This window comes from Astyanax mexicanus, chromosome 13 (assembly GCF_023375975.1).
Source record: "Astyanax mexicanus isolate ESR-SI-001 chromosome 13, AstMex3_surface, whole genome shotgun sequence".
NCBI classification, from domain to species: domain Eukaryota; kingdom Metazoa; phylum Chordata; class Actinopteri; order Characiformes; family Acestrorhamphidae; genus Astyanax; species Astyanax mexicanus.
The window spans coordinates 15926783-15952855 of NC_064420.1; the positions used below are offsets into that span (position 1 = coordinate 15926783).

General features: G+C 37.5%; 1 protein-coding gene across 1 annotated transcript in view; it reads right to left on the reverse strand.

Moving 5' to 3' along the window:
• prpf6 (PRP6 pre-mRNA processing factor 6 homolog (S. cerevisiae)) overlaps nt 1–14116 on the reverse strand; it is a 29381-nt gene extending 15265 nt beyond the window's left edge. The window contains exons 1-11 of the mRNA XM_022677536.2: nt 13885–14116; nt 12486–12648; nt 11744–11862; nt 11156–11234; nt 10867–11040; nt 10374–10514; nt 7496–7590; nt 6271–6427; nt 3250–3412; nt 2172–2290; nt 858–1076 (exon numbers count right to left, since the gene is read on the reverse strand). Of these exons, the coding sequence (XP_022533257.1) occupies nt 858–1076; nt 2172–2290; nt 3250–3412; nt 6271–6427; nt 7496–7590; nt 10374–10514; nt 10867–11040; nt 11156–11234; nt 11744–11862; nt 12486–12648; nt 13885–14078 (1623 nt within the window). The 5' untranslated portion in view covers nt 14079–14116. The remainder of the gene's footprint in view (nt 1–857; nt 1077–2171; nt 2291–3249; nt 3413–6270; nt 6428–7495; nt 7591–10373; nt 10515–10866; nt 11041–11155; nt 11235–11743; nt 11863–12485; nt 12649–13884) is intronic.
• Nucleotides 14117–26073: the final 11957 nt, after the last annotated feature.

Sequence of the window (26073 nt, forward strand, 5' to 3'; positions counted from 1 at the left end):
TGAGTTTCTGTCACGCAAGATCAAAGTGCAAATAAGGCCTGCCAGTTTTTATTGGCAGAGAAATGAGAGTATGATTCCCAAATTCTGGTGTGTGAGTGTGTGTGTAGTTCTCTGCAGCAGCATGTTTTTTCCACTATGTATGCTATTATGTTCTTGTATAACCAAGACTAATTAATCTCTATCCTCCCTCTGCCGTGTCCTCAGAACTTACAACTATGCCCGTTCTTTTGTTGCTTACTTTTTTATCCATTACACCTAAAGTATTTAATATGTAGAATCATTTATTTAAGGCCTTTATGTATTCATGTTTGAGACTTTTGTGGAAAGTCTTAGCATAGTTTTCAGCATAAACATTGCTCATTTACAACTAGTGTTGATCTTAAAATAGGGAACATAAGCCGGTCACTTCACTCAAATGGAAAATTACAGCAAAGCAACAAATAAAGTGTTTTTCATGGCAATTACAAATCTGTTAATATATCCGCTATATAGAATTGATCAGATTTTTTTTTTTTTTAATAGACATGCACAGTCATAATTATGGGTGGAAATCACAGGCCATCTCTTGATACGATAATATTGTATCAATCGGAAAAATAATTGTACAATCCTGAAATAACTGTGATAAACGATATTGTCATTTAAGAAACATTTGATGCCACTAATATTTACAAACGCTGGTATCAAATATGATAACACAATAGTACATTTACACAATATATTGAAATGAAATATGAAATATAACAGAATGAATTTTCTGTTATGACACGACTTGTTACTTTTCAGACACAATTTTTCATTTCTCAATTACACCAAAATCTCCAGATAATAAGGCTAATCTGAATTGAATGGCCTACCTGAATCCACTGCTCACGGTTAATCTCAACACCATTGGCCCGTAGTGAAGTGATGGCTCTGTCAATGATCTTCTCCACCATCTGCGTGTTGCCATTCGCCTCCTCCAGCTTGGCAGCAGTGATCCAGATGTGGCGATCTGTGGGGATGTTCTCACGGGCCTTGTTCAAAACCCGTCGAGCGTTCTCGTACGTCTCGAGCCGGGCTAATGCGAGCCAGAGCTGTAGCGGAAACAGGACCTGCGTTAGAGAAGCCTGGATTCTATGGCATAATATCCCCTCACCCTCAGCATTCCGAAATACAGCACTTTTAGCATATGCTCCCAACATGCTAACAATGCAAGTGAAAGCGATATAGCATTGCCCGTGCAAAGAAACCACACATTTTATATCATAAGCAAGCCTCAAAGTAGCTTTCAGAGAGCCCTGACATTTAAAACGAGGTACTGAAAACTTTAAAAGTGCACAGATATTTTATTAAAAACACTGTTTATAAACAGGTTACCTTGTTAATAGTGTAAAACCGGTGATGTCTATGCATGGGCAATGCTATGCCCCTATCACTAGTATTGTAAGCCTTTTGGGAGCATCAGCTAAGAAGCTAAAATTATAAGGCGCACTATCAATGAACGTCTATTTTCTGGTCTATTTTCTAGTCTATTTTCATCCATAAGGCACACTGGATTATAAGACACATTTTAAGCAACACTATAAGTATATAACACTATAAGAGTAGCTAACTAAGTTAAGAAAAGCTAAGATAAGTAAACAAAATTGCAATAAAACAAAGACTTTCTTTTAAAGTTAAACAAGTGTTGGGTGTTAATCTACACAGATTTCTCTCCTGATAGCTGTATATTTGGGTGAGTAAATGGCCTCCTATTGTTTACATTAAGCTTAGATTCCCACATTTGTTGAGCATTAGCGGGAAAATAACGAGCTCGCTTAGCAGGAATTGCTAATGCTGTTCCAGCAGCGCTAGCCGGGGTAAGGAGCAGGCCACAGGCTGATAATACTCTCCTCTGAATAGGGAAAAAGCAGTTAGCGGGAATTGCTAATGCTACTCCAGCCATGGTGCTGGAAAACTTAACTGAAACTCCTGAATAACACTGCAATTTGGCAGAGTGGCTTTACTGCTCCTTACATCCTGACTGGTAAAAATCTACATAATAGGCACTGACGATTTTGGGGAATATTAAAGGATTTAAAGTGCGCCTTATAGAGCAAAAAATACCGTACTCATCATCCTGTTTCACTAAACCCCAAGTCCATTTCACACTGGACTTCTCCACTAAGTCTTTAGGACTGAATGTGTACCTCCACACTTGTGGGGCAGCACTCTACAGCTCGGCTCAGCATGATCCTGGCATCCTCTGGCTCCTCCAACTCAACAGCTGTCTTCCACAGACGCACAGATTTGGACACATTCTCCAGAGCTGCAGAGGTAAACAGATACACAATCAGAAAAATACTATCTGCACCTCTGGTGCATTTAACCAGTCAGACTGCATTTGATCCAGTACTGGTCAATTACAAAAGACATTTCAGACATTTAAATAAAAAAATACAGCAAAGCAACAAATCGTGTTTTTTATGGTAATATAATAAATCTGTTGATATGCTACACAGAACTGACCAGAACAAAAATATTAAACAGGCATGCACACTCATATGTATGGGTGGGAATCACAGGGCATCTTACAAATAAATCAGCAACGTTATTAAATATCATTATAGGAAAAAAAATCATCAGGGTAAAATCTTAAAAAAATATATCAATTTTCTTATTTGCCATTAAAGATTTACTAGCATGGTTAATACACGTTTAGCCTATACATTACCATAACTTTTTCAAGACTTTTCCATACATTCAAAGCAACTATTCATGACCATACAATCTTTAAAACACCAGTGCAGACATGGATAATGAAACTAAAAATCCATGTCAAACTGATTACAGTAGGCCTATATCTTTCCTAAAATTAATAATAACAAAAAACTTAAGATGAAATTTTACTAGCTGAATAATATTTCTGCATATTTAGTATGTCAATGCCTTATATTTATCTGAATGATGCCCGACAGCATTAAATCACTACTATTCTCTCACTGAGTGAATTTACAGATGTGAATTTTCCTCAATACAATACACAATAAAACACTTTAAACTGAAACTCTTATAAAGAAAAATACAAACAGCAACAGCCATTCAGCCCTATCAAAAACATGCTGCACAAAAATGACAGGAGCAAAAAGGAAAGAATAGAGTCTATAAAAACATGAAAAGCAGAAGGAAACACAGAGTAATGGGAAAGGCTGAAAAGAAAAGGAAAAACGCACAAATTTTGAACACTGAGCCAATGTATTATGGGAAGTTAGCCGCTCAGTCACTGACCTTTCCTCAAAACTCGTTTCTTGGCTCTGATGTCGGTTTCCAGCTCAGCTGCTCGAATGTAGATCCGCACAGACTGGGGAAGATGCCGAACAGCCTGAGCAACTACTGCCTTCGCCGTGTCTCCGGGCTGCAGCCGCGCTGCCTCCAGCCATACGTCCTCACTCTGCAGAGAGAGAACACAAATTACCAATTTATATTAAAAAAAAGCCCACCAAAAATCGAATTACTGTTAGTACTGCTGGGCTATTAACCTAATTAATACAATTTATCAAATTACTGTTCATAAAATGTGTTTTTCAATATATGGTAATGCAGATTGTACATCTTTAAATGTCAGAAGGATCTCAAAAGATAGGCTTTGCTTCTGTCATAAACCTGTAAAGAATTTTTTATGTGGCAGTGATTTTTATATATTTCACACTTTTCCTGAAAGCAGCAGTCCTTAAGAATTTTTCCATAAAATTGAAAGCATTAGTTTTCTTGGGTGGGAAAAGAGGGCAAAATATAATAAACAATGCTATCTTTCCTTTAAGGCAGCTACATATTTTAATTCTAAAAACAGGGTGTCTGTCCCATAACCTTTTTATGGCCATAAGAACTTTTTGTTCTGGCTACCTTACAGAAACATGCTGCTAATGGTGCTGATACAAGAGCTACTTCAAACTTAGTCTTCATCTGCTTATTTTTTCATTGTTAAACCAAAGAAACGGGGAACTAGAACTGAAAAGAGATGGCAAGATAAACAAGAGCATCCCAAAATACTTGTTTAATCGGCAGATTCATTCACTCTGGAAAGAGACTGCACTACAATTGAACTAATTTTTTAGCATGTTTAGAGCAATGACACATTTTAGGTAATGTTCTCAGGTTGTTTAATAACATTTATAAAAGCTGATTGTAAGGTGGAAGGAAGCTTCTTGCTATTTTTCATTTGAAAACCTAAAATAAACTTGTGTTTATATTGGTTTCAGTTTTGTGGTGCTGGCACGTTTTTTACTCCCTTGAAAATAGAAAGTAAAAGAAACATTAGTCTGCACACTTGACAGCTCTAAATGATGCTGTTTGTTTCTATTGTGGCACACCTCCAAAAAAGAAAAAGAAAAAAAGGTCTAAAATCTAAAATCGAGAACGGCTTATATATATATATATATATATATATTACAGCCCTACTGAGTTACAATATTAGAACGCTATAGACTCAGTTTAAATCATACTGGGCTGTACTTCATAAAACAGAGCAGGAAGTCCTGCAGGGCTGATTAATAAGGCAGCAGAGATTTCAACAGATTTAATGAAGCCATCATCTCTGCCAGGGCAAAGGCCCTGCTCACCAGAGACTGCTAACAGATTGACTTCATTAATCTTCAGCGTGTGTGTTCATTTGCTGCACAGTCATTATCAGCTTCCATCAAATCAAAACAATCTTCAGCCAGAGTCATTCATCTCTGATCTGAAGGGTGCAGACTTCTGCTGCTGCTGCTGAAAAAAAAAAACATTTTAAGACATTTTAAAATGTCTGAATTAACGCACACTAAAAGTAAGGGAAAGGTTATTAGGGGGTGTAAGATAATATTGACATATTGAAGTATTGTGATAGTGTGTTTTGTGTGTTTTGCAATACTGTATCGATTCTCAAAGGCTTAATTTTTTTTTTTACAAATTCTCCAAACGAGAACAGCATTTCATGAATATGACGTGTCTAAATGTGCCTAAATGTTCCGAGACTTCACCGCCTCAGAAGCCAAAAACAGGCATTTGCATAAATCTGCTATAATAATGATGCTGATTATTGTGTAATGTCCTTGTTAAATAAATTAAGAAATAAAAGTCAAAGAAGCCTTACAGGCAGTTCCTCAGAAAGGTTTTCTGTTACCATGACAAGTCACTCTAGCAACATAACACACACTGTCTATGTGTGTGTGTGTGTGTGTGTGTGTGTGTAAAAAAACCCTTCAGCATTCTTTTAAACACACTCATTCTGCCCTCTACAGGAAAGTTTATGAAATATGACATTTGCTCTTTCTATGCATCTAAGCAAATCAGTATTACTTATTCTGACACTTAAGGATATTTATAACATAGTCAGAGGATATTACTGACTACTTACCAAAAGTAGTATATAACTCAAAAGATCTGCTTTATTATTAAAGGAGAACTTCAGTGTAAAAAGGACTTTTACTTCGCAGACGTATCCTGTGAAAACGTTTTGAACCTGGATAACGGTGGAAAAATCGATTTATCGTGTCGCCCAGTCTGAAGGGTGTTTGGACAAACTGTTAAAATTTCGGATAAAATTTCGGATCTCTGAATGCTGTGGGAGAATGAAGGTGTGTTAGTCATCAAATGTAAGTATTTTTTATCATGTTTTACTAAACCAAATGTCCATTTTACACCAGCGTTCTCCTTTAAGTATTTTATACTATACTATATTAACATTAACCTTTCACTTACGTCAGTATTTATAGTTATACCTTCCAAAAAAACTATTAACTACAACTGCAGTAATACTAGTAATAATCTATAAGTTACACTGCAATACTACAAGGAGGAAAATCTTTAAATAAATTTAATGTCTTTTTAGAAAGAAATATACTTTGTCTTTGTAAACATAAATGGGAGAAAAAGTGTAGAAGCATTCTGTAATAGTTTTCCTTAGATTAGATTTTAATTACAGCAATCATTTCAATGTTTAATATTTAAAGCCAGGTAATGATGAATAAATGTAAAAATGTCGAGTTTTTCAGAGCTCTATCGGAAGTGCTGAGGTGACCGAATGTGTTTGCATGTACTGAACATTAGATGAGGGATCAAACTTCATTCGCAAATGACTGTGTGACAGTTGTTAAGCGTCTTCACACAGCTATCTACAGCCTAAAGCAATAATAATAATAATAATAATAAATATGATAATTATATACACCCACAGTATAATAACTGTGCGGTCTAATACTCAGGTATACTGTGAAACTGTAAATGTTGCAGTGAGAGAGAGAGAGAGCATATGTTAAGTGTGTGTCTGACCTTGGGACACATCTCAGTGCCTTTCATGATGAGATTTCTGGCCACCTGCAGTTTCCCCGTCACCTCCTCCAAACGTGCCGAGGCAATCCATGCAGGCGGGTGGTGAGGGTTGGTCTCTCGCACTGATTTCAGCAGCAAACGCGCTTTCTTAATATCACTGCACACAATCACAAACCAAGATATTTATCCCTGTGACCATTAGACAGACCAGCTTAAACGATCAGATACTGCACAGGTTATAACTACTTTAAATTGAACTTCTTCATGCTTATAAAAGGAACATTTCTACCCAATTTACATGGCCAATTACCCAACCCACTCATCAGAACTCCCCTATCACTAGTGATGCCCCAACACACCAGGAGGGAGAAGACTAGCTCATGCCTCCTCCGATACATGAAGTCAATCACCACCTCTTATTGAGCTGCTGCTGATGTAGCATCACAGCGCACTCGGAGGAAAGCGCAGCGACTCAGTTCTGATACATCAGCTCACAGACGCCTTGTTCTGAGCGACATCACCCTTTGGAGTGATGAGGGGAGAGAGCGCCATCTACCCACCCAGAGAGAGCAAGACTAATTGTGCTCTCTCAGGGCTCTGGTAGCTGATGGCAAGCTGCATGAACAGGATTCTAACCGGTGATCTTCTCCGCTTGACCACTCGGAGACCCATGAAAGAACATTTCTGAATCAAAAAGCATTTTTTTTAGTTTTACTACTATAACAGATTTAAGTATTTTAAGTACATTTTACAAGATTACACAACATTATTCCTGTCAAATATGCACCATTTTGTTTTGGAATGATTAGGTTAAGCTTGCAGGTCATACCTACCGATTCTGAACTGAGATCTGGATCTTGAAATGGATTTAGCCACTACAAAACATTCACATTTCTGTTTTTCAAATTGCTTCTTTGCTTTTTTCCACTAAGATATGAATCTACTGGCACCTTAAGGGGTATAAAGCCCTCCCGCAGCACTGAGCTGTGGCGCAATGGAACTGTGTTTTCTGGAATGAAGATGCTACATCAAATACTTTTGGAATGAGTCGAGGAGGTCAGCGATGCGCCAAAGCCTAATATAAAGTCTTATCTGGACAGTATAGACAGTTACACTTCAACTACAGCAGGATAAAGCTCTTTTAATTTAATTTTCGAGAAAACAATAAATAATTTAAGTATCCCAGTACTTTTGTGTTTTATTTAGAGAGTGTATATACACACACCTGATGTCACCCCCATGTGTTGGAATCATGGAGTTTAAATCTGTCAGATAGCCTTTAGGGTCCACCACTGTCTGCCCACTCACAGAGTCAGACACCTGTAAAAAAAAAAAAGAAGCATTATATAAGCACACAATCAGCAACTATTCATACCTCCAAACACAATATTGCAACCCATTTAACTAAGTCTCTATGGTATAGAGCAATGGAGTTCAGGCTTTCTAAACTATTTCCAGTTATATATCTTTGCAGTTTTTAATCAATTATTTTGCAGAGAAGACTAGATGAACATTGTGATGAACCTGTGATGAACCATGTTATGAGGACATCTTGCACTATATTGATATTACAAACTGTGCTGTAGGCTCTACATAGGACACGAATCGTTAAGGCATATTCTGCAGAATCTGTGCCAATTCTGTCCCTAGGAAATTACATGTATATATACAAATGTGCACACAAAATGACTTTAAAGTACATTTTATTATTAACCATAGTGTCTTTTACACTGACCCAATTGCAAAAGTAAGATATGTAATAAAAACATTAATAAAAACTACATAGAACACTGACAACATAGCATTTGTTACCTGTCTCCACTCTCTAACTATAAACTTTACCCTGAAATATTATTATTAAAATCCTTCAGAGATGTATTGTCGCGTGACTCCAAATCCCATTTATGCTTTAAAATATACTTTCAAAATAAATGAATAATATTATTGTTAAAATACACATTTTAGTCGTGTCCCTGGTTTTCACTAATTCCTGTTACCGTAACACATTACCCCATCTGAAACATCTAGAACATTCTACAAGTCACATCTACAACAGAAGGTTACATCAGCTGGTTCTTCTAAAGATCATGGGAAGACCAAAATTAACTTCCCTCATTTGTTTTTCTGTATATTTGATTTTATTGTTACTATGACCATTATGAGCACCATTAACAGGATTTTTTGTGATAAATATCACTTATTTAAACAAGCAGTCATCCATTTCTTTAAAATAAAGACTTTCTAGAAAGAAAATTAGTAGACTTGCTTTTAAACATGCTTTTTAAATATCACATAAGTTTTGTAACCATCTTCAGCTTAGAAACCTTGTAAATAATTAAGTAAAGCTGCCGGAGTTTCACCAGTACATGCTTTGAATAGTAAATATATGTTTACTACTGATGCCTTTAGGGCTGCAAATAACTTAATTAACTGATTATTACCGTATTTTTCGGACTATAAGGCGCACCGTATTATAAGACGCACTATCAAAGAACGCCTATTTTCTGCTATTTTTCCATACATAGGGCGCATCACATTATAAGGCGCGTTAAGTGACACTAGAAAGGGTGCCTATATCAAAGTGAACAGGGGTGGCGCCATGTTTCCCTTCCCCCACCGGGGGTGGTCGCTTGCCGGTGGAGCGTCTCAGTATATATAAATCTAGCTATTTCAAAGTCAAACGAGTGCTGGATATTAATCTACACAGATTCCTCTCCTGAAAACTGTTTATTTGGGTGAGTAACGTGCTTCAGTTTATTTACAGTAAGCTTAGATTTCCAGATGTCCACTAAGGCTTGCTGCACCAGCGTTAGCATAGCTATCCGCTAGCACGCTAGCTAGTCACCTAAACTAGTAAAGTTAACCCAAACTTAAACGACAGCGTTACACTGAGTAATCCTGCGTGTTCTGGTAAGACAGTGAGATATTAGCTAGCGATTCGTCCCCCGTAGCTTGTTTTAACACGGTAAACAAGCAGATTACAGGCTGATAAAACTCACCTCTGAGAGAGTTAGCGCTTAGCATCTAGCTAATGCTAGCCAGGCAAAGCAGCACAGACTTACAGGCCGAAAACTCACCTCTGAACGGTGAACGCTTAGCGATTAGCATCTAACTCTAATAATACTGCTCCAGCAGTATTAAAAGTGCTAAATTTAGAAAATACTGATCTCTGAACAGTGAAAAAGCTAGCTAGCTAAGCGGTTAGCATCTAGCTAATGCTATTGCTGCTCTGCACGGAGTGTGTGTTTACTGCTCCTTACACCTGACGGGTAAAATTTAGATAATACTGATCTCTGAACAGTGAATAAGCTAGCTAATGCTATTTGCTGCTCCAGCCTCGGAGCTGCACGGCTCTGGACTCTGTATAGCACTGAAACTCTGTATAACGCTGCACGGAGTGTGTGTTTACTGCTCCTTACAACCTGACGAGTAAAATTTAGATAATACTGATCTCAGTCAATAAGCTAGCTAGCTTAGCGGTTAGCATCTAGCTAATGCTATTGCTGCTCAGCCTCGGAGCTGCACGGCTCTGGACTCTGTATAGCACTGAAACTCTCTATAACGCTGCACGGAGTGTGTGTTTACTGCTCCTTACAACCTGACGAGTAAAATCCATACAAAAGGCGCACCGTATTATAAGACGCACTGTCAATTTTTGTGAAAATTAAAAGTTTTTAAGTGCGCCTTATAGTCCGAAAAATACGGTAATTTAAAAAAATGTTTTTCTTTTTCTCTGAATGTAGGTAACTGCCCCTGCATTTAAGGCGGAACAGAACATTTGTTAAAGGTGCATGAGAAATAAATGTACTAAAAATATGTCTTGTTTAACTCCTCTAGCAGGCTCTAAGAACACTGAATGAGAGAAAAAATAGAACTTGTCTTTAAGGTTAGCTGGACTAAAACTATAGAATGTTTTGGATTTGCTGGAGGACTGGCCATATTTAAGGTGGAATTTAAGATGTGCAGAGGCACCCATGACTTTTCCTACACAATGATCAATTATTAAATTATTTGGCAACTATTTTAATAATCAATTTTAGCTGATTTAATCGATTAGTTGTAGAAGCCCTGGATGCCTTTGACAGCTCTAACACACAGGTTACCTGGCTGAGTCTCATGTCCATCAGAGTGTTTCTGGCCTGACCAATCTTCCTCATGTCCAGCTCTCCAGCCCCTGGAGTCATACCGCCTGGGTATGGTGTGTTCAAGCCCCCGGGGAATGGTGTGTTCAAGCCACCAAATTGCTGTAAAAACAGAAAAATAGTTTGTGTTAAAACTCACAATTTTTATACTTTATTTCCATAGTATTAAAAGTGCAAGTAAAAACATTTTCTTTCTTACTCTATTAGCAGCCACATATGAATCAACATAGTTTTCAATGACAAAAAGTCAAGTGTTCATTTAATGAAAACTGATTTGCTGATTACTGATTTAAAGCAAAAAGCAGATTTCAATTTATACCAAAGTAAAACTTTCAGACTAGCATCTGAAGTCTGACTAAAGTCAAAAATACTTTAAATATTTTAATTACAGTAATGATCTACAAGAGCAATTCTAATGATACAAAAACATGAGACGCCGTGTGACTCTAACTACCTGTAGGGGGTCAACTGAGGTGTGGTTGTCTCCGGTCTGGAGGTGCTTGGCGAAGAAGCTATCAGGAACAGGAGTGAGTTTCTCGTAGCGCGGGTTCCTCTGTCTTTTGTTCCTCGCATCTCCCACATCTGGAATACTCAGCCACTCCTCTTCTGATACTTCAGAAAGCTTCCTCTACACAAACACAGAGCAGAACATGTGTTTCCATAAATATTTAATATCAAATTAAAACAAATTATCAAGTTAAAGCAGGAGACCACTTGGTCCACTTAAGAATTTGTATATGTACCTTCAGATCTGAGAACTGCTGCTGGATCTTGGGACGCTCCATACGATACTTCTCTATCTCCTCTTTTTCCCTCAGCTCCCTATAAAAATACACATTTAATTAACACACAGATATTAACAAAAGGATAGAAAACAAGCATGATTGCAAAAATTTCTAGTTTAATCATTACAGGCACATAACTTCCAAATACTTCATATTTATAGGACTTTAATTAACTATGTAAATTCTGTGTCATAGTATTTTAATATTTTACACAACAATATTTGTTTGATTTGGATATGATTGAATGTACATAAACAAATTAATACTGAGATACCATTTTGAATATCTGAAATATATATATATATATATATATATATATATATATATATATATATATATATATATATATATATATATATATATATAAACTCCTATTCATTAATTTTAGGTCAGAAAACCTTTTTTCTGTGTAAAAATATTCTGAAAAAAACTACCTATGGCAGCATAAAATGAACAATATAGCACAAAAAGTACTGCATCAAACAGAAACCATTTTTAAATATAATTCCTAATCTGACTTCTTTGTTTAGAGGAAAGAGATCTTACCTTCTCTCTTTTCGCCTCTCATCCATTCTTTTATCCAGTGCTGCATAAATAGCATCTGCCTCTTCGTCATCTTTCTCGTATGGTCCACTGGAGAACAGGCTCCCAGCATAACCATTAAACTAAAGGACATAAAGATCAACAAGGTATAGTATTCTTCAATAACAAAGCCAATTAACCATCTAAATCACTACTATTAAAACAATATAAGCAGCATATAGTGTTCTTGTGGGTGTCCAGTATGACAGTTTTTTTTTTTTTTTCACCTCCTCAACTTGAGCATGTACTGCAGACCAGCTGTTTACTCTCCACTCCAGCAAAAGATGCTCCACATATGAGCTGCTAACACATCCATTTCACCTTTATAAAGCTACGAGTCGTCTATCAAATATGACGTTTTATTGTTGTTGGTGAAGAAAGTGACGTTTATACATGTGCATATGAGACGTTTCAGGGACAGATTTCTTTACATTACAAACAGATACATACAGATCACTTTCATTTGTGAATGTGAACCGTCAGAGTAGCCAAATCCGATTTAAGCAAAAAAAACAAAAAAAAAAACAGATTTGAGCAACGGGGCTTGTAATGTGAACGTAGCTCAAACAGGTGGTTATCAGTCGTGCAGCTGGTTGTTAAGAATAAGAAACTGTAGCCACACTGGCCCAATGTGAGCAGGTTCAATACCCCTGTTGTCTATATTTTAATAACACAATGCAGCTTCTCTTATCTTATACTTAGTTACCTCATCATAGTTGGTGTCGTTCAGATCCTCATCATCATCATCTTGGTTCTTCTTCATCTGATCTCCCACTGTTCTCTTCCCTGGGGGAGCATGACGGTCATCCACTGGGTCATTAGCATCTCGAGCAGGACCAATATCAGAACGCGTGGTGAAACCTGTGGCACTGCAGGTAGAAAACATTCAGCAGGTCTTTAATTGTCAGTGTGGTTGAAATGCTGGTCACCCACACAAAAACATACCCCATACAAGTAAGCATGCTGAGTGTCCAGCTCCTGCCTGACTATACTTAAGCTGGTTGACTAGTATGATCTTGCTGGACAACCGGCTTTGTTTTAACCTGTATGGTCAATCTTGGTCATAGTGGTGGAGTACTCAGGACAGAGTGATAATGATTGTGTAGGTTACACACCTACTTAACCATTAAATGTAAATAAAAGCATACCCTATGCTGTTCAAAATCTAGCTGATATCTGAAATGAGAGTCTTGAGACTTGGCTCACGCAAAAAGTGAACAAGGTCCACAAACATTAGAAGAGCTGCGGAAGCCGTAAGGCAAGAATATTTTTCATGTGACTGTTTACAAACTATTTATAAATGAACACATTTTGCAGTTCATATGCCTTCTATGGTTATTACTTTAATATGTGCAGTATTTTAAACAGGTTGCACTTTAAAGTAATTATATTTAAAGTCTTTTTATTTTGCACTACTTTGTCTTATTGTGCAGTCTTATTTGTAATACAAACAAGTTTAATAAATAACATTACACATTTTTCAAGAATGATCTTTATTGCATTAATTTTATCTAAATCAAATGTATAGCAGTGAAACTGTGACTCTTTGCTATACAAGGTTGTAGCAAAAAGGGGAGGTTTATAGGCAGAGTTGAACACAAAATGTATTCTATCAAAAAATATATCAAGAACCATGAGTGTGGCAGAAAAATAAATTGTTAATTGGGGACAAAAGTTGTGAGTCTCTGATAAATCACAGTATTGATACACATTACTTGTATTATAATATGTAACAGTTATTGTATGTAAACTCCACCAGAAGCATGGCGGGAAATAATCTCAGAAAGAACCTAGTTGCAATCTTGCGAAAAGTGACCATGCAAGATGCCTAATCTTTGCAAAATCTTAGCCTGTAAGTAAAAAGTCTGTGACTTGTGTTTTGATGTGAGGGGGTGTCAGATTTTAGTCTGTTAAAAGACTTTTCAGAGTCGTGCAGTGAATGTTCAGCATTAGGCTAATACGGGTCGCATACAAAGTCTTCAGGACTGTAACCGATAAATAGCTAAAGATAAACTAAACAGAATTACTATCAGGGTTCTGTTTATTAGCTAGAGTTAGTTAGCTACGTTAGCTCGCACACATGCTAAAGCTGCTAGCCGGCTCACCCTCTCCCCAGACCGGGTACGTATCCGAGCGGAGCCGGCATCCCCAGAAACGGCTTCTTCTTCTTGTTGTTAATTCCCCCCATGAGCGGAGAGGCCAGGGGCATGGCCGCCCCGGCGGCGGCCGCTCCGCCGGCGGGCGCTGCGGGACCTTTAGCGGCGCCTTTCTGAGGCTGTTTCGCCGCGGAGCTCGCCATCGCTGCTGCTGCTGCTTCCACAACCACAACACGCGCGCTTCCTCTGCAGCTCGAGCTGTAGGTAGAGCCGAACTCCCTGCAGCGCCTCTGCTGGCGGGGGCGAATAGCGCACTGCTGAGGAACAGTACTGCAACCCTGGTACTGCAGTTCACAGGGTCCTGTGCCCTGGTTAAAACACCTTAAAGTGTCTAATTGTGGTCTTTAGAATGAATGAATGTGTTTCGGTGATCTGGGTGTTATGTCGAGTTATGTTACCTTGTTAAACCGTGCTACCCTAGTGTATATTTAACTGTAAAAATAAAAAAGAAGCACCATATTTCAGCATGTTCCCAGTAGAATTTCCAGTAGATGTAACGATAGCTAGCTAGTATATTTGCATAGCATAAATCACTGTATTATGGTAAATTTATGTTAATGAAAGGTAATTACGACCTCCTTTTTTCATAAAAAAAATAAAATAATATTAATAATTGTTTTTATTGTTATTTATAATTTCCATTTACACTTTCGTACAATGACAGTGCGTCTAGGTTGTTTAATGCACAAAGAAATAGACTTATTATAAAAAACCATAGACTGTATATAGCTGGACAGAGCATCGTCTCTCAAAAGTGAAGCCACCACAGGTCGGGCGCCCCCTGCTGTTCGGCTGCAGAAAGCTGTGTAACTCCACCCATCCCCATAGGTTTCAATGGCAAAACAGACAACTCTCAATCACGTTTTTTTCTAATATACTGTAATTCTACCTCCATTATTTAAATGCAACAGCTAGTGTATCCTCTGCTTACATTGTTAAAATTTAATATCCACACAGAATTCATTTTTTAAAACGTTATTCAGCTCTATTCAAAAAGGTGTGGTTATTGTAAAAGGGCTGCTTATGGGCGGGACCAATAACAGACCGTCAGCTCCGCTCCGCTCCGCTCTGCAGTCTGTGACCGCGAGGCAGCCCTCAGGGGCGGGGTTATTCAAATGAGTAGGTTGCTATCCACAGACTTTCTCCCTCCTCTGGTCTCTACTGCGCAGAATCGGGTGTCAGGATCGCCAACATGGCGGAAGATTTTGGCTTCATTTTCATTGAATGAATGGGAACGGAGACACGGCGTCCATCTTTTTTTACAGTCTCTGTAAAAAACACACACACAAGAAATCATCAAAAAGGGTAGGTCAGCGCATGCGCAATGTCTTTAGAGAGCACATATTTATATGGGTAGCATTATTCGACAGAACAGGTGTAACGCTGCTGTAGTCAAGTGGCGAAGTAAGCACATAACAACCCAACGCATATATCACTGATGTGTTATTTGCACAAGAGAAAAGCAGAAACGGCTCATAACGGAAATGGCAAGTGATACGCTTATTTACGTTTTTTTAATGTTACACCCAAAACACGACCACAATTAATTAAGAAAATTAGCTCACGCATTTTGCAAGTTTCAAGCTGCACAAGGCATACTTTTCCCGTCTTTACAATAGCATAGACACACTGACAGGAGCCAAGTAGGTCCAAACGTTATTTGGTTATGCAACTGAGTTAACCCATTTCCCGCTGACCTGAGGCGTCACTACACGTTTATGAATAGAGTGGCTGAGCTTTAGGGGAACTAGCAAGTGTGAGTAAGAAGTCTCTCAGAAGAATAAAGAAGCTCCATATGATGAAACAGCTTAAAAAATAGAAACATACAACTGTTCATAAAAAACTGGATTTTAGGAGCAAGTTTGCTCTACATTACATATATTATATGAATTTCCCCCTTCTGCAAGTGAAAGCAGGTCAAAGTTGGCATGGGTAAACCAGTAAGCCTGGCCTGCTGTTGTTGTTGCACTATCACTATCTATACTGCAGGGGGCAGCAGAGGCATGCTTTTTTTTTCGAGTTAACTATATATAAAACTATAGCTTGTGCGCTCTGTGTTACAGACGGTGTAGGTTTGTTAAATTTTTTAATATAAAATATAAATTAATTTCCAATTGTATATTATTATAATGATTATTATTATTATTCACTCTCTTGCTTGAATTGTTTAAGGTATGTTGAATGATGGGCGTCTAAGAATTTCCTTAAGTTAAACCAAGACAAAACTGACATTATTATCTTTGGAAATCCTGATTCAGTTAGCATAATAGCCAGTGAACTCTGGCCGTTAAACACCAACGTGCATGAGCATGAAAAGAATCTTTCATTGAAGGTTTCATCTTCGACACTAACCTACATTTTGAGAAAAAAATCAGTACCGTTGTAAGAGGAAGTTTTTTTTATCAGCTTATTTCCTCCTGTGTCGCCTACTGAACCTCACTGTACCTGGGTATCTGCTATGTCTGCAGTTGGTCCGAAATGCAGCTGATTATCTCCTGAATGGGACCAAGAAAATGGAAAACATCACCCCTGTTTCATACAGCATTACTACTAGCCCTTCAGCCGTCAATGGCATTGACCCCCCCCCCCCCCCCTCCCCTTAACACTTAATATTTTCCTGCTCTGAAATAAGCATTCTTGATAATGTTTCTGATACAGACGCATCAGATTTTCAGTAATAATCACACTCTTAATAGCACACCTTTTTGTATAGGAGGGGAAACCACATAAGGACACTCATTAAAACACATTATTGATTTTTCTTGCTCTAGAGGCGACACAATTATAATTTATTGCAGGACAGGGCGCCCTAAAGGGCATGCAGTCATTTTTTTCTCCCATGTGAAGGTCAGCTAATAGAGCCCATTGTCTCATTTTTGCTTCTTTTGAAGCCAATTTAACACAAATATTTCAACCTCAAAAGAGGAAGTTAAGAAACACATTAAAAAAAAAAGGTATGACTCCGCCTCTAAGCTGACATCATGTAAAAAAAAAAAAAGTGAGGACACAACTTATTAAGGCATGGGAATGACATCCTAAGATGTGACTATGACTTATTAAGGCGTAAAAACAATATCCTAATTCGTAGCCATGACTTATTAAGGCATGCGAACGAGATCCTAATCTGTGGATCACACCTTATTAAGGTGTGGGAATTACATAATTAAGAGCCAAGAGTTATTAATGTGTGGGAATGAGATTTTAAAGTGTGACCACGACCTTTTAGGCATAGGAAAGAGACCCTAATGCGTGACTTTGACTTATTGAGGCATAAAAACAAGATCCTAATTCGTAGCCATGACTTATTAAGGCATGGGAACTAGATCATAATCTGTGGTTACAACTTATTAAGGCATGGGAATTATATAATTAAGAGCCAAGAGTTATTAAGGTGTGGGAATGAGATCTTAAGGCGTGACCATGACCTTTTAGGCATAGGAAAGAGATCCCTAATGGGTGGTCACGAGATTCTAAGGCTTGACCATGGCTTATTAAGGCGTGGAAACGAGGTCCTAATGCATGACCACAACTTATTACAGCAAGGCCACGAGATCCTAAGGTGTGACCATGACTAAATAGGGCGTGAGAATTCAATTATTAAGTCGTGGCCAAGAGCCAAGGTGTGGGAACGAGAGCCTAATGCATGACAAGGACTTATTAAGGCGTGGGAACGAGATCCTAGTGCATGACCACAAGATCCTAAGGCTTGACCACAAATTATTGAGGCGTGGGAACGAGATCCTAATGCATGACCACAACTTATTATTGCATGGCCATGAGATCCTAAAGTGTGACCACAACTTATTAAGGCGTGGGAGAGAGATCTAATGCATGACCACAATTTATTAATGCGTGGCCACAAGATCCTAAGGTGTGACTATGACTTTTTAAACCATGGGAACAAGATCCTAATGCATGGCAACAAGATCCTGTGGCCTGACCATGACTTATTAAGGTGTGGGAACAAGATCATAATGTTTGGCCACAAGATCCTAAAGCATAACTACGACTTATTAAGGCATGGGATCGAGATCTTAATGCATGACCATTACTTATTAATGTGTGGCCACGAGATCCTAAGGCCTGACCACGACTTATTAAGGTGTGGGAACGAGATCCTAATGTGTGGTCACGACTTATTAAGATGTGGGTATGGGATAATTAAGTCATGGCCAAGACTTATTAAGGCATGGGAACAAGATAATTAAATCATGACAAATAATCATTAAGGAGTAGGAACGAGATAATGAAGTTTTGGCCAAGACTTATAAAGGCATAGGAAGGAGATAATAAGTCTAAGCCAGAGTATAATAAAGCTTGCTTTTCTGTGAATTATTGCTCATGAAGAAATTGAATATTACATCAAAGCTCCAATCCAAAAATAATCTTAAGTAAAATAAAATGGAATGTGATTTAGTTTCTTTTAATTTTCATCTGGGAATAAAATATGGCAATATTTTGGGGTGGCATAATTGAAAGACGCACAGCATACAGACCCGTTTAACTTCCTTGGGACGTCATACAATCCCTGAGAGCTGGGTGCTTTGTTAGCCTGACACCCCACCAACAGTCTAATTTTACATCTTACACCATCTGTGCCGTAAAATAATGATGGAGTTTATAAATATATCTATGCCGATGAGCGTGGTGCTTTGAAAGTGAGGTGTGTTCAGGGACATTTCTGGCTTATTGCTATCTTGGCAGCAGAAAACACAGGTGTGCCACTGACTGATTAAAACCCTGACAACAGTCAGATGCCCATTCCTGCAAGGCTCATGCTTACACCCCCTGCTCCTTACACATACAGAAGCACTGCGCCGTTCAAATACCAATCCATCAAAGTCAAAGCGCACTGGGTTTGTTTTCTAAAATAAAAAAACATTCAGATTCATGCGAAAAAAATAAATGCTATTTCATTGCTTAGTATGAGCAGATGCACTAAAAATCCGTCCATTTTTAGAGCAGTAGATGCTCTGCACTGTCCAAAGGATTAATGTAGACGCTCTAATCTCTTGGCCTTTTGACAGCTTTAGTTGATTTTACAATAGTGATAGACCAAGTAGTGACCTTTTAGTGACTTCTTTCTGTAATAACTACACAACGCAGTACATATACTTTTACTCTCAGTACTTGAGTAGAAAATGCTTAAATAAACTACTTGCAATACTTAAGTACAAAAAGTGTTGAATACTTTAGTACTTCTGTATGATGCTGAAATACTGTATGATGCTTAAAGGACACTAACCTCTACTCACTTTTTTGATAGAGTACTTGAACTTTAACTTAAAGGAGAACTCTTGGGTAAAATGGACTTTGGCTGTAGTAAACATAATAAAGATACTTACCTTTGTTGAATAGCACACCTCTGCTCTCCCACAGCTTTCTAAGATCCAGTAATTTTGTGTTTTTTGCCCAGCACTCTCTGTACAATGGCCCCTTCAGGGCATATTTTGCCTCGATAAATCGCTTTTTACACCGTTATCCAGAATCAAATTAGCTCCACATCTCTTTGATAGAATCTGGAGAGCCCAGACATTTAAAACAAGGCATTAATAACTTTAAAAGTGCACAAGAAGCTTATTAAAAAACACTGTTCACAACCTGTTGCGCTAGCTTCAGCTCCGAATGCCACCATCACTGTACTGATAATGACAGACATATATATATATATATATATATATATATATATATATATATATATATATATATATATATACATACATACATAGACTCCACATAGCCTGCCTCCTAGCGTAGCAGCCGCCGCCCAGTGCATTTACATTTACACACATAAATAAACACTTTATATAGCTTCTATGCCAGAGGGCAGACTATGCGGCATCTTTGTATATATGTCTGTGTCATTATTAGCAACGGGATGTAAACAGTGATTTTTAATAAGCTTCTTGTGCACTTATTTTAAAGTTATTAATGCGTCGTTTTAAATGGCATTGTTTGATGCGATTTAGGGTGTGTTAACTGACTCAATTCTATTAATACTAGATTTTCACTTTATGACTATCCATTTTTAGTCAACTAAACTTAAACTTGTCTTATTTTAAATAATAACCCCTCATCGCCACATATCTCCTCTATAAGAGTGAAAAAAAAAATGTAATGAAATTAGACGCTGTCAGATTTCAGCAGTGGCTTTTAAAAAAACTGCTCTGACACAGTCAGAACATTAAGCAAAGCTCGGAGAGTTAGTGCGTAAAGCTTTGTCAGATGTGAAGGATCTAATTCACACACAGCGGATCGGAACGGACACCAAATTGCCAGCGTATCGGGCAGGCTGTACTTTAAGGACTGAAGCAGTAATTATAACCTCTCTGGATGCGAGATGGGATTCTGATGGAGTAATTGAATACGATCAGACAGGACTGGCCTCTGATATTAGCCTCAGAATCTGATGCACTTTCAGCTCTTCTTCATTTGCCTTCAGGCTGCGGGGATTGTCTTCCATATTGGTGTAGTGGGAGTGAAGGAGAAATGGAGTGTCAGATGTATTATCTGTCTAATCAAATTCTTTACTTTCAGCCGCCGTGCTCGTTTATAACTCAGCATAGCTGTGTTTCACCAACGTATACCACATTGCTGAGGTGTACTGCGTCTAAATGTACTCTAAACATATATTTTTTTACAAAAGTAGATTTTTTTGTTATACTGCGAAACAGACATTTAACAAAAATATAGTATTCATGTATTAGGCCAAAAATTTATGTTACATTGGAGTCACTAGAGCAGGTTACTTTTTCTAAGTTTACATTACTAGGTTGAAGTGACTCAAATCTGATTTTTTGTATTAAGGTGACAGAGATCAGGGCTGTGTGGAAGTGTCAATTCTTATCTTTTAAAATCAGATTTGAGTTACTGTGTTCAGACTGTTGGCAAATTTGATTTGTTTCTCAAATCAGATCTGTTGAGATGACTCTCCACCATGTTATTTGTGTGATCAAATCAGAATTTTAAATCCAGATATCACATAGGTATCAGCATGAGTTGATGTGGTAACAAGATTGGTAACCTTTGAAACTCTTTCTCAACCCCCAAACTTGGACACCCTCACTTCTTTCACAATCTATTTGTGACACAAAAGACAGGTTGAAATTCAGTTTAAGATTTAAATTCAAATTTTCTCCCATTTTTTCTTCCTAATTTTGCTGGGCTGATTTTGCTACCCATTCAGCTGCTATTTAGCTGTATATTCCCCATCACTAGTGATGCCACAACAGAAGCAGGGTGAAGACTAGCTCCTCCCACACGTGAAGTCAGCCACTTCCTCTTTTTAAACTGCTGCTGATGAAGCATTGCTGAGTAGCATCAAAGTGTGCTCGGAGGAAGGCGCAGCGAATCGGTTCTGATACATCAGCTCACAGACGCCTTGTGCTGATCGAAATTAACCAATGATTGATGAGGGGAAAAGAGTGCCATCTACCCACCCAGAGAAAGCAAGGCAAATTGTGCTCTCTCAGGGCTCTGGCAGCTTATGGCAAGCTGCATGATTGGGATTCAAAACAGCAATCTCCTAAACATAGTGGCAGCGCTCAGCCCACTGGACCACTCTGCGCCCCCAGATATCCAGTTTAAATACAAATTTCATGTGGGTTCTCTTTCTCCATACTATTTAAAATCAATCTGGTTATAATCTAGATCTGATAGCCAAAAATCTGATTTGAACTAGCAGTCTGAACACAGCCTTTCATAAGTATCCCTAGACTGGATTTGTATATAATTCGTATAAGGTAAGATTAAATTGCATGGCTCTTGTTGCCTGTACACACATACTTTGACTATGTTCACATTACCAAGCTGGTGTAACTTTAAGACGACTTTTTTGCTTTAATGTGACACAGATCTGATTTTTTCAAATACGATCTTTTTAAAACAAATTGAATATGTAGTTTTAGATCAAATATGTATCTGATACTATTTTAGAAGGTAATTTAATTATATGTTTTCTTGATAAAACAGAGTGAGAACAGTTGATCTTGCTCTCTCTGGGTGGGTAGGTGGCGCTCTCTCTCTCTCCTCATCACTCCCACTGGGGATCTGATGCTTTCCTTGAAGCACGCTGGCTTTTAGTGCTGGTGAAAGTCGAAAAAGAGTTGGAGTCTGAATACATGTATTAAAGCAGGGCCGGCGCTAGCCATTTGGGTGCCCTAAGCATTTGCCATCCTATTAAGGAAAATCCTTACAGTATTATTACTTTAAACATAACTTAATCAATACTGTTAAGTGTTTAAGACCTTAAATCTTTGATTTTCTTATTTTATAGGAGTCTAAATTTTGTTCTATATAAAACCATCTAATGTATCTAATTTTGACATGTTTAAATTTGATAACAACTTGATTTAAAAAAAAAAAAAGACTTTAAATTGTGCTGTCATTTTATTTTAAGTATAGGAACAGTCGGCATTTCACCATAATATTTAGTTTATGGCCGTTCAAAATATTCCGCCCAGAAGATTTATCTTTTTCTTAAGCAAATACAGTATGATACTTGTGTATTGCTTATATCTGTGAACATGCTTTACATATTTCATGTCACTGAATACGTCACTGATTGGAGACGTACACTGGTCCTCATCCTTCTAGTGTTGGAAGCGTCACAGTGATGGGGAGTGCTAGTAAGTGGTAACTGGCTCAGGTAATTTGGGTAGAAAAAAAAACTCTGTGGGAATTAAGTTTCTCTGTAATAATTGTATACAATAAAGGAATGTGTGTTTAGTAAAGTGGCCATTGAGTGTGTATCATTATTAGATCATTATTATAGTTAAGTGAATATAATTTGCACATTAATATTCTGAAGTCTGTGTTTCATAAGCGGATGCGGGGTATCTTTGGTACTGTTGGATGTCAGTTCTTTATCAGTGTTTATTTCTGTTTTAGCAGTTTTAGATCTTCATCATCTCATCAGTCTGGCTTTAGCTAAGCACTGCTTGGTTCCAGCAAACCACAAATCAGCAGCTATTGGGAAAATGTGCCACAGTGACGGCACTTCAGCACCTGCTGCTTTATAACATCTCAGAAAGCAGATTCATCCCAGCGGATCTTCAGAACTAGGGAAAAGAACACACAGCCTGCATGACTAATACAAATTTAGTTCCATGACAAATTAACCCAGAATGGATAGAATCACTGCACTCTGTGCCTGAAATATAAAGACTGAACATTTAAAGCAACAGTCCTTAAGATTTTTTTTATTAAATGCAGTAGTATTCCTAATTAAATCAGTAAGGTTTATTAGGATTATAGTGTTTTATCAGCAAGTTTAAAATGATTGAAATAATGTAAAATAGTAATAGAATTCAAAGAGGGAAAATCAGTTGTTTTACATCCTGTTAAAAATATACCAGAATGTGTATATATATACAGGTAGACGGGTGTAATCAATATTCAGGTGATTGACTTCCTAAAGGCAAGGCAAGTTTATTTATATAGCACATCTCATACACAACGGTCATTCAAAGTGCTTTACAAATTAGAAAATACAAAGAGAAGTCAAATTCAAAAACATGTAAAAGAATAACAGTAAAAATGGAAATAAAAACATAAAACATAAAACATAAAAATAAGAATAAAGCATGATTTATTTAAAACATGATTAAATCAAAGAGAACTAAAATTAAAAACATGTAAAAGAACAACAAGGAATTGAAAATAAAAATAAAATTAGAATAAAGCATGAATAAAACATGATACAAAAGTGCCGTTTCAGAATAAAAGTGTGGGAGCTGCAGTGCTTTAAGCTGAGCTAAAGGCCTGATCAAACATTTAGGTTTTTAGTCTGGATTTAAACATGTTTATTGTTGGGGCTCTTCTAATGCTCTCTGTTAACTGGTTCCATTTAAGAGCAGCGTAGTAGCTAAACGCTGCCTCTCCATGTTTAGTTTTTACTTTAGGCGGCTCTAACAGACCAGTTCCTGATGATCTGAGAGTTCTGCTCGGCTCATACTGCTGGATCAGATAAATATGCTGGTCCTGCACCATTAAGACATTTATAGACCAGTAATAGTACCTTAAAGTCTATTCTGTAACATACTGGTATCCAGTGTAGGGATAAAGGTGCTGTGTGCAGTGACATGTGATCGTGAGAGGGTGTGACCAGGTGTAACATTCAGGCATTGTAGCTTGAAAGTGGTTCTCCAGCGCTCTAAGCGCTGCCACTACGATCAGGAGATCGCCAGTTCGAATCCTGTTCAAGTAGCTTGCCATCGGCTGCCGGAGCCCTGATAGAACACAATTTGCCTTGCTTGCGTTCTGTGATCTGTGGCATTAGCATAAATGTAGCATTATTCTGATTATGACTCTTAAATCTTGTAATTCAGAGGATTAAGTGTTGTTCAGGAGGAAAATGTACACACAATAAACGAATAAAGTTCTAAAATAATATATTTAGCACAGAACGTGATAGTGGTTATTTTTTTGAAAAGCCCATTTCGTTCTGCCCATTGAGAAATTCAGCTTGGACATGGAACACCAAATATGGGCATAAACATTAGACAGACTACAAAATGACGACACGACTGCAGTGGTATATTTTTTCTTGTTTTTTTTCTTGTAAATCAGCTTTATTATTGGGAAATCATATGATTTAAATTCAGCTCTAACAGAACTGCTGTTTGCAGCTGAGATGTATACAGTAATGTGAGCAGGTTCTAATGGTGAACTTCTCTAAATGTACATGTTCTCTAAATGTTCTCTTTTGTCGCGTGGGGACAGCATTTTTATAATCCTATTATAATCTCAATCATTTAAAAAGCATTTTAATATCAACCGGGATTGATAAGGCAAAATTCATGTGTATCCGGCCCATGGGCTAAGCCACTGGAGGAGGTATAAGAGTACAGGGATGGAATAATTCTCTTTGATGTTTTCCCATGGTGCACTTGCCTTTGGTTTTACTCGGAACAAAGAACTGAGTGAGAGAGACAGAGACAGAGAGAGAGAGAGTAAGAGAAACACAATGGTCATTTATTACATACAGACGAACCTGAGAAATGTGTTTAGCACTCAATGTACAGATGCAGATATGATGACAGGTTCTGGGTGATTATATGTACACTGATCAAGCATAACATTATGACCACCTTCTTCCATTCTCTTTTTTTCAGTTCCACAGAGCATAAAGGGACAATTTTGTAGTTCCTTTATAGGTAAAACAGACTGCAGCCCTTGGGAGGTAGATAAGACACAGCAGTGCTGCTGGAGTTTTTAAACACCTTTATATTGTTTCTGCAGGACGAAGAATCCTCCACTAACAGCTTTCTGTTGGCACCGTCTTTTGAGCAGAGTCCTGTGACCACTGAAGTCAGACTAGAGGATGATGAACACAAACTGTGCAGCAACAGATCCAGAGCCTCTGTCTCTGTCTTGACTTTATCTACATGATAAAGCAGCTTTAGGCAGGAGTGTGTAATTAAGTGAAGGACAGTGGGCCCTAATTTATATATCAATCAATCAATCAATCAATCAATCAATCAATCAATCAATCAATCAATCAATCAATCAACTTTATTTTAACTCGGAACCTTCATTTATAAAATAAAAAATAGACATAAAATAAGAATAAATGAAGAAATTAAGATAAAAAAATTATGAGATTAATAAAAAAAGTTTAAATTAAGCTAAAACTAACTTTTGCATAGTGCAATAAAAATAAAAAATGAATGAATAAAATAATATAAATAAATAAATAAACAAATAATAATAATAATCAAAATAAGTTAAAAAGCAATAATACAAAACTATAAAAAAATAAAAAAGGAAATAAGAACTAAGAGAAGAACAAAAATAAGAAATAAAAGTTAAGAAAAAATAAGATTAAGGGCCCTATTTTAGTGACCTATAGCACGCTACTTAATTGCGCTTTGTGCCGCTGGATTTAGGGGCATGTTCTGTGTCTTTGGTATCCCGAGGGTGCAAAAAATATGCCTGGTGCAGCTCAAAACGCACAAAAAGTGTGTACTAATTCTGTTAACTATTCATAGGTGTGTTTTGGGCATAACCTAAAATAAATCAATCAGTGTGTCTGTAGTCATTCCCTTTAAAAGCCAGATGTGCTCTGACTTTGGCACATTCTTATCTTAAGTGCACTGTGCTTTGTGCGTCTCAGCAGAGGAAACTAACCTGCATGTT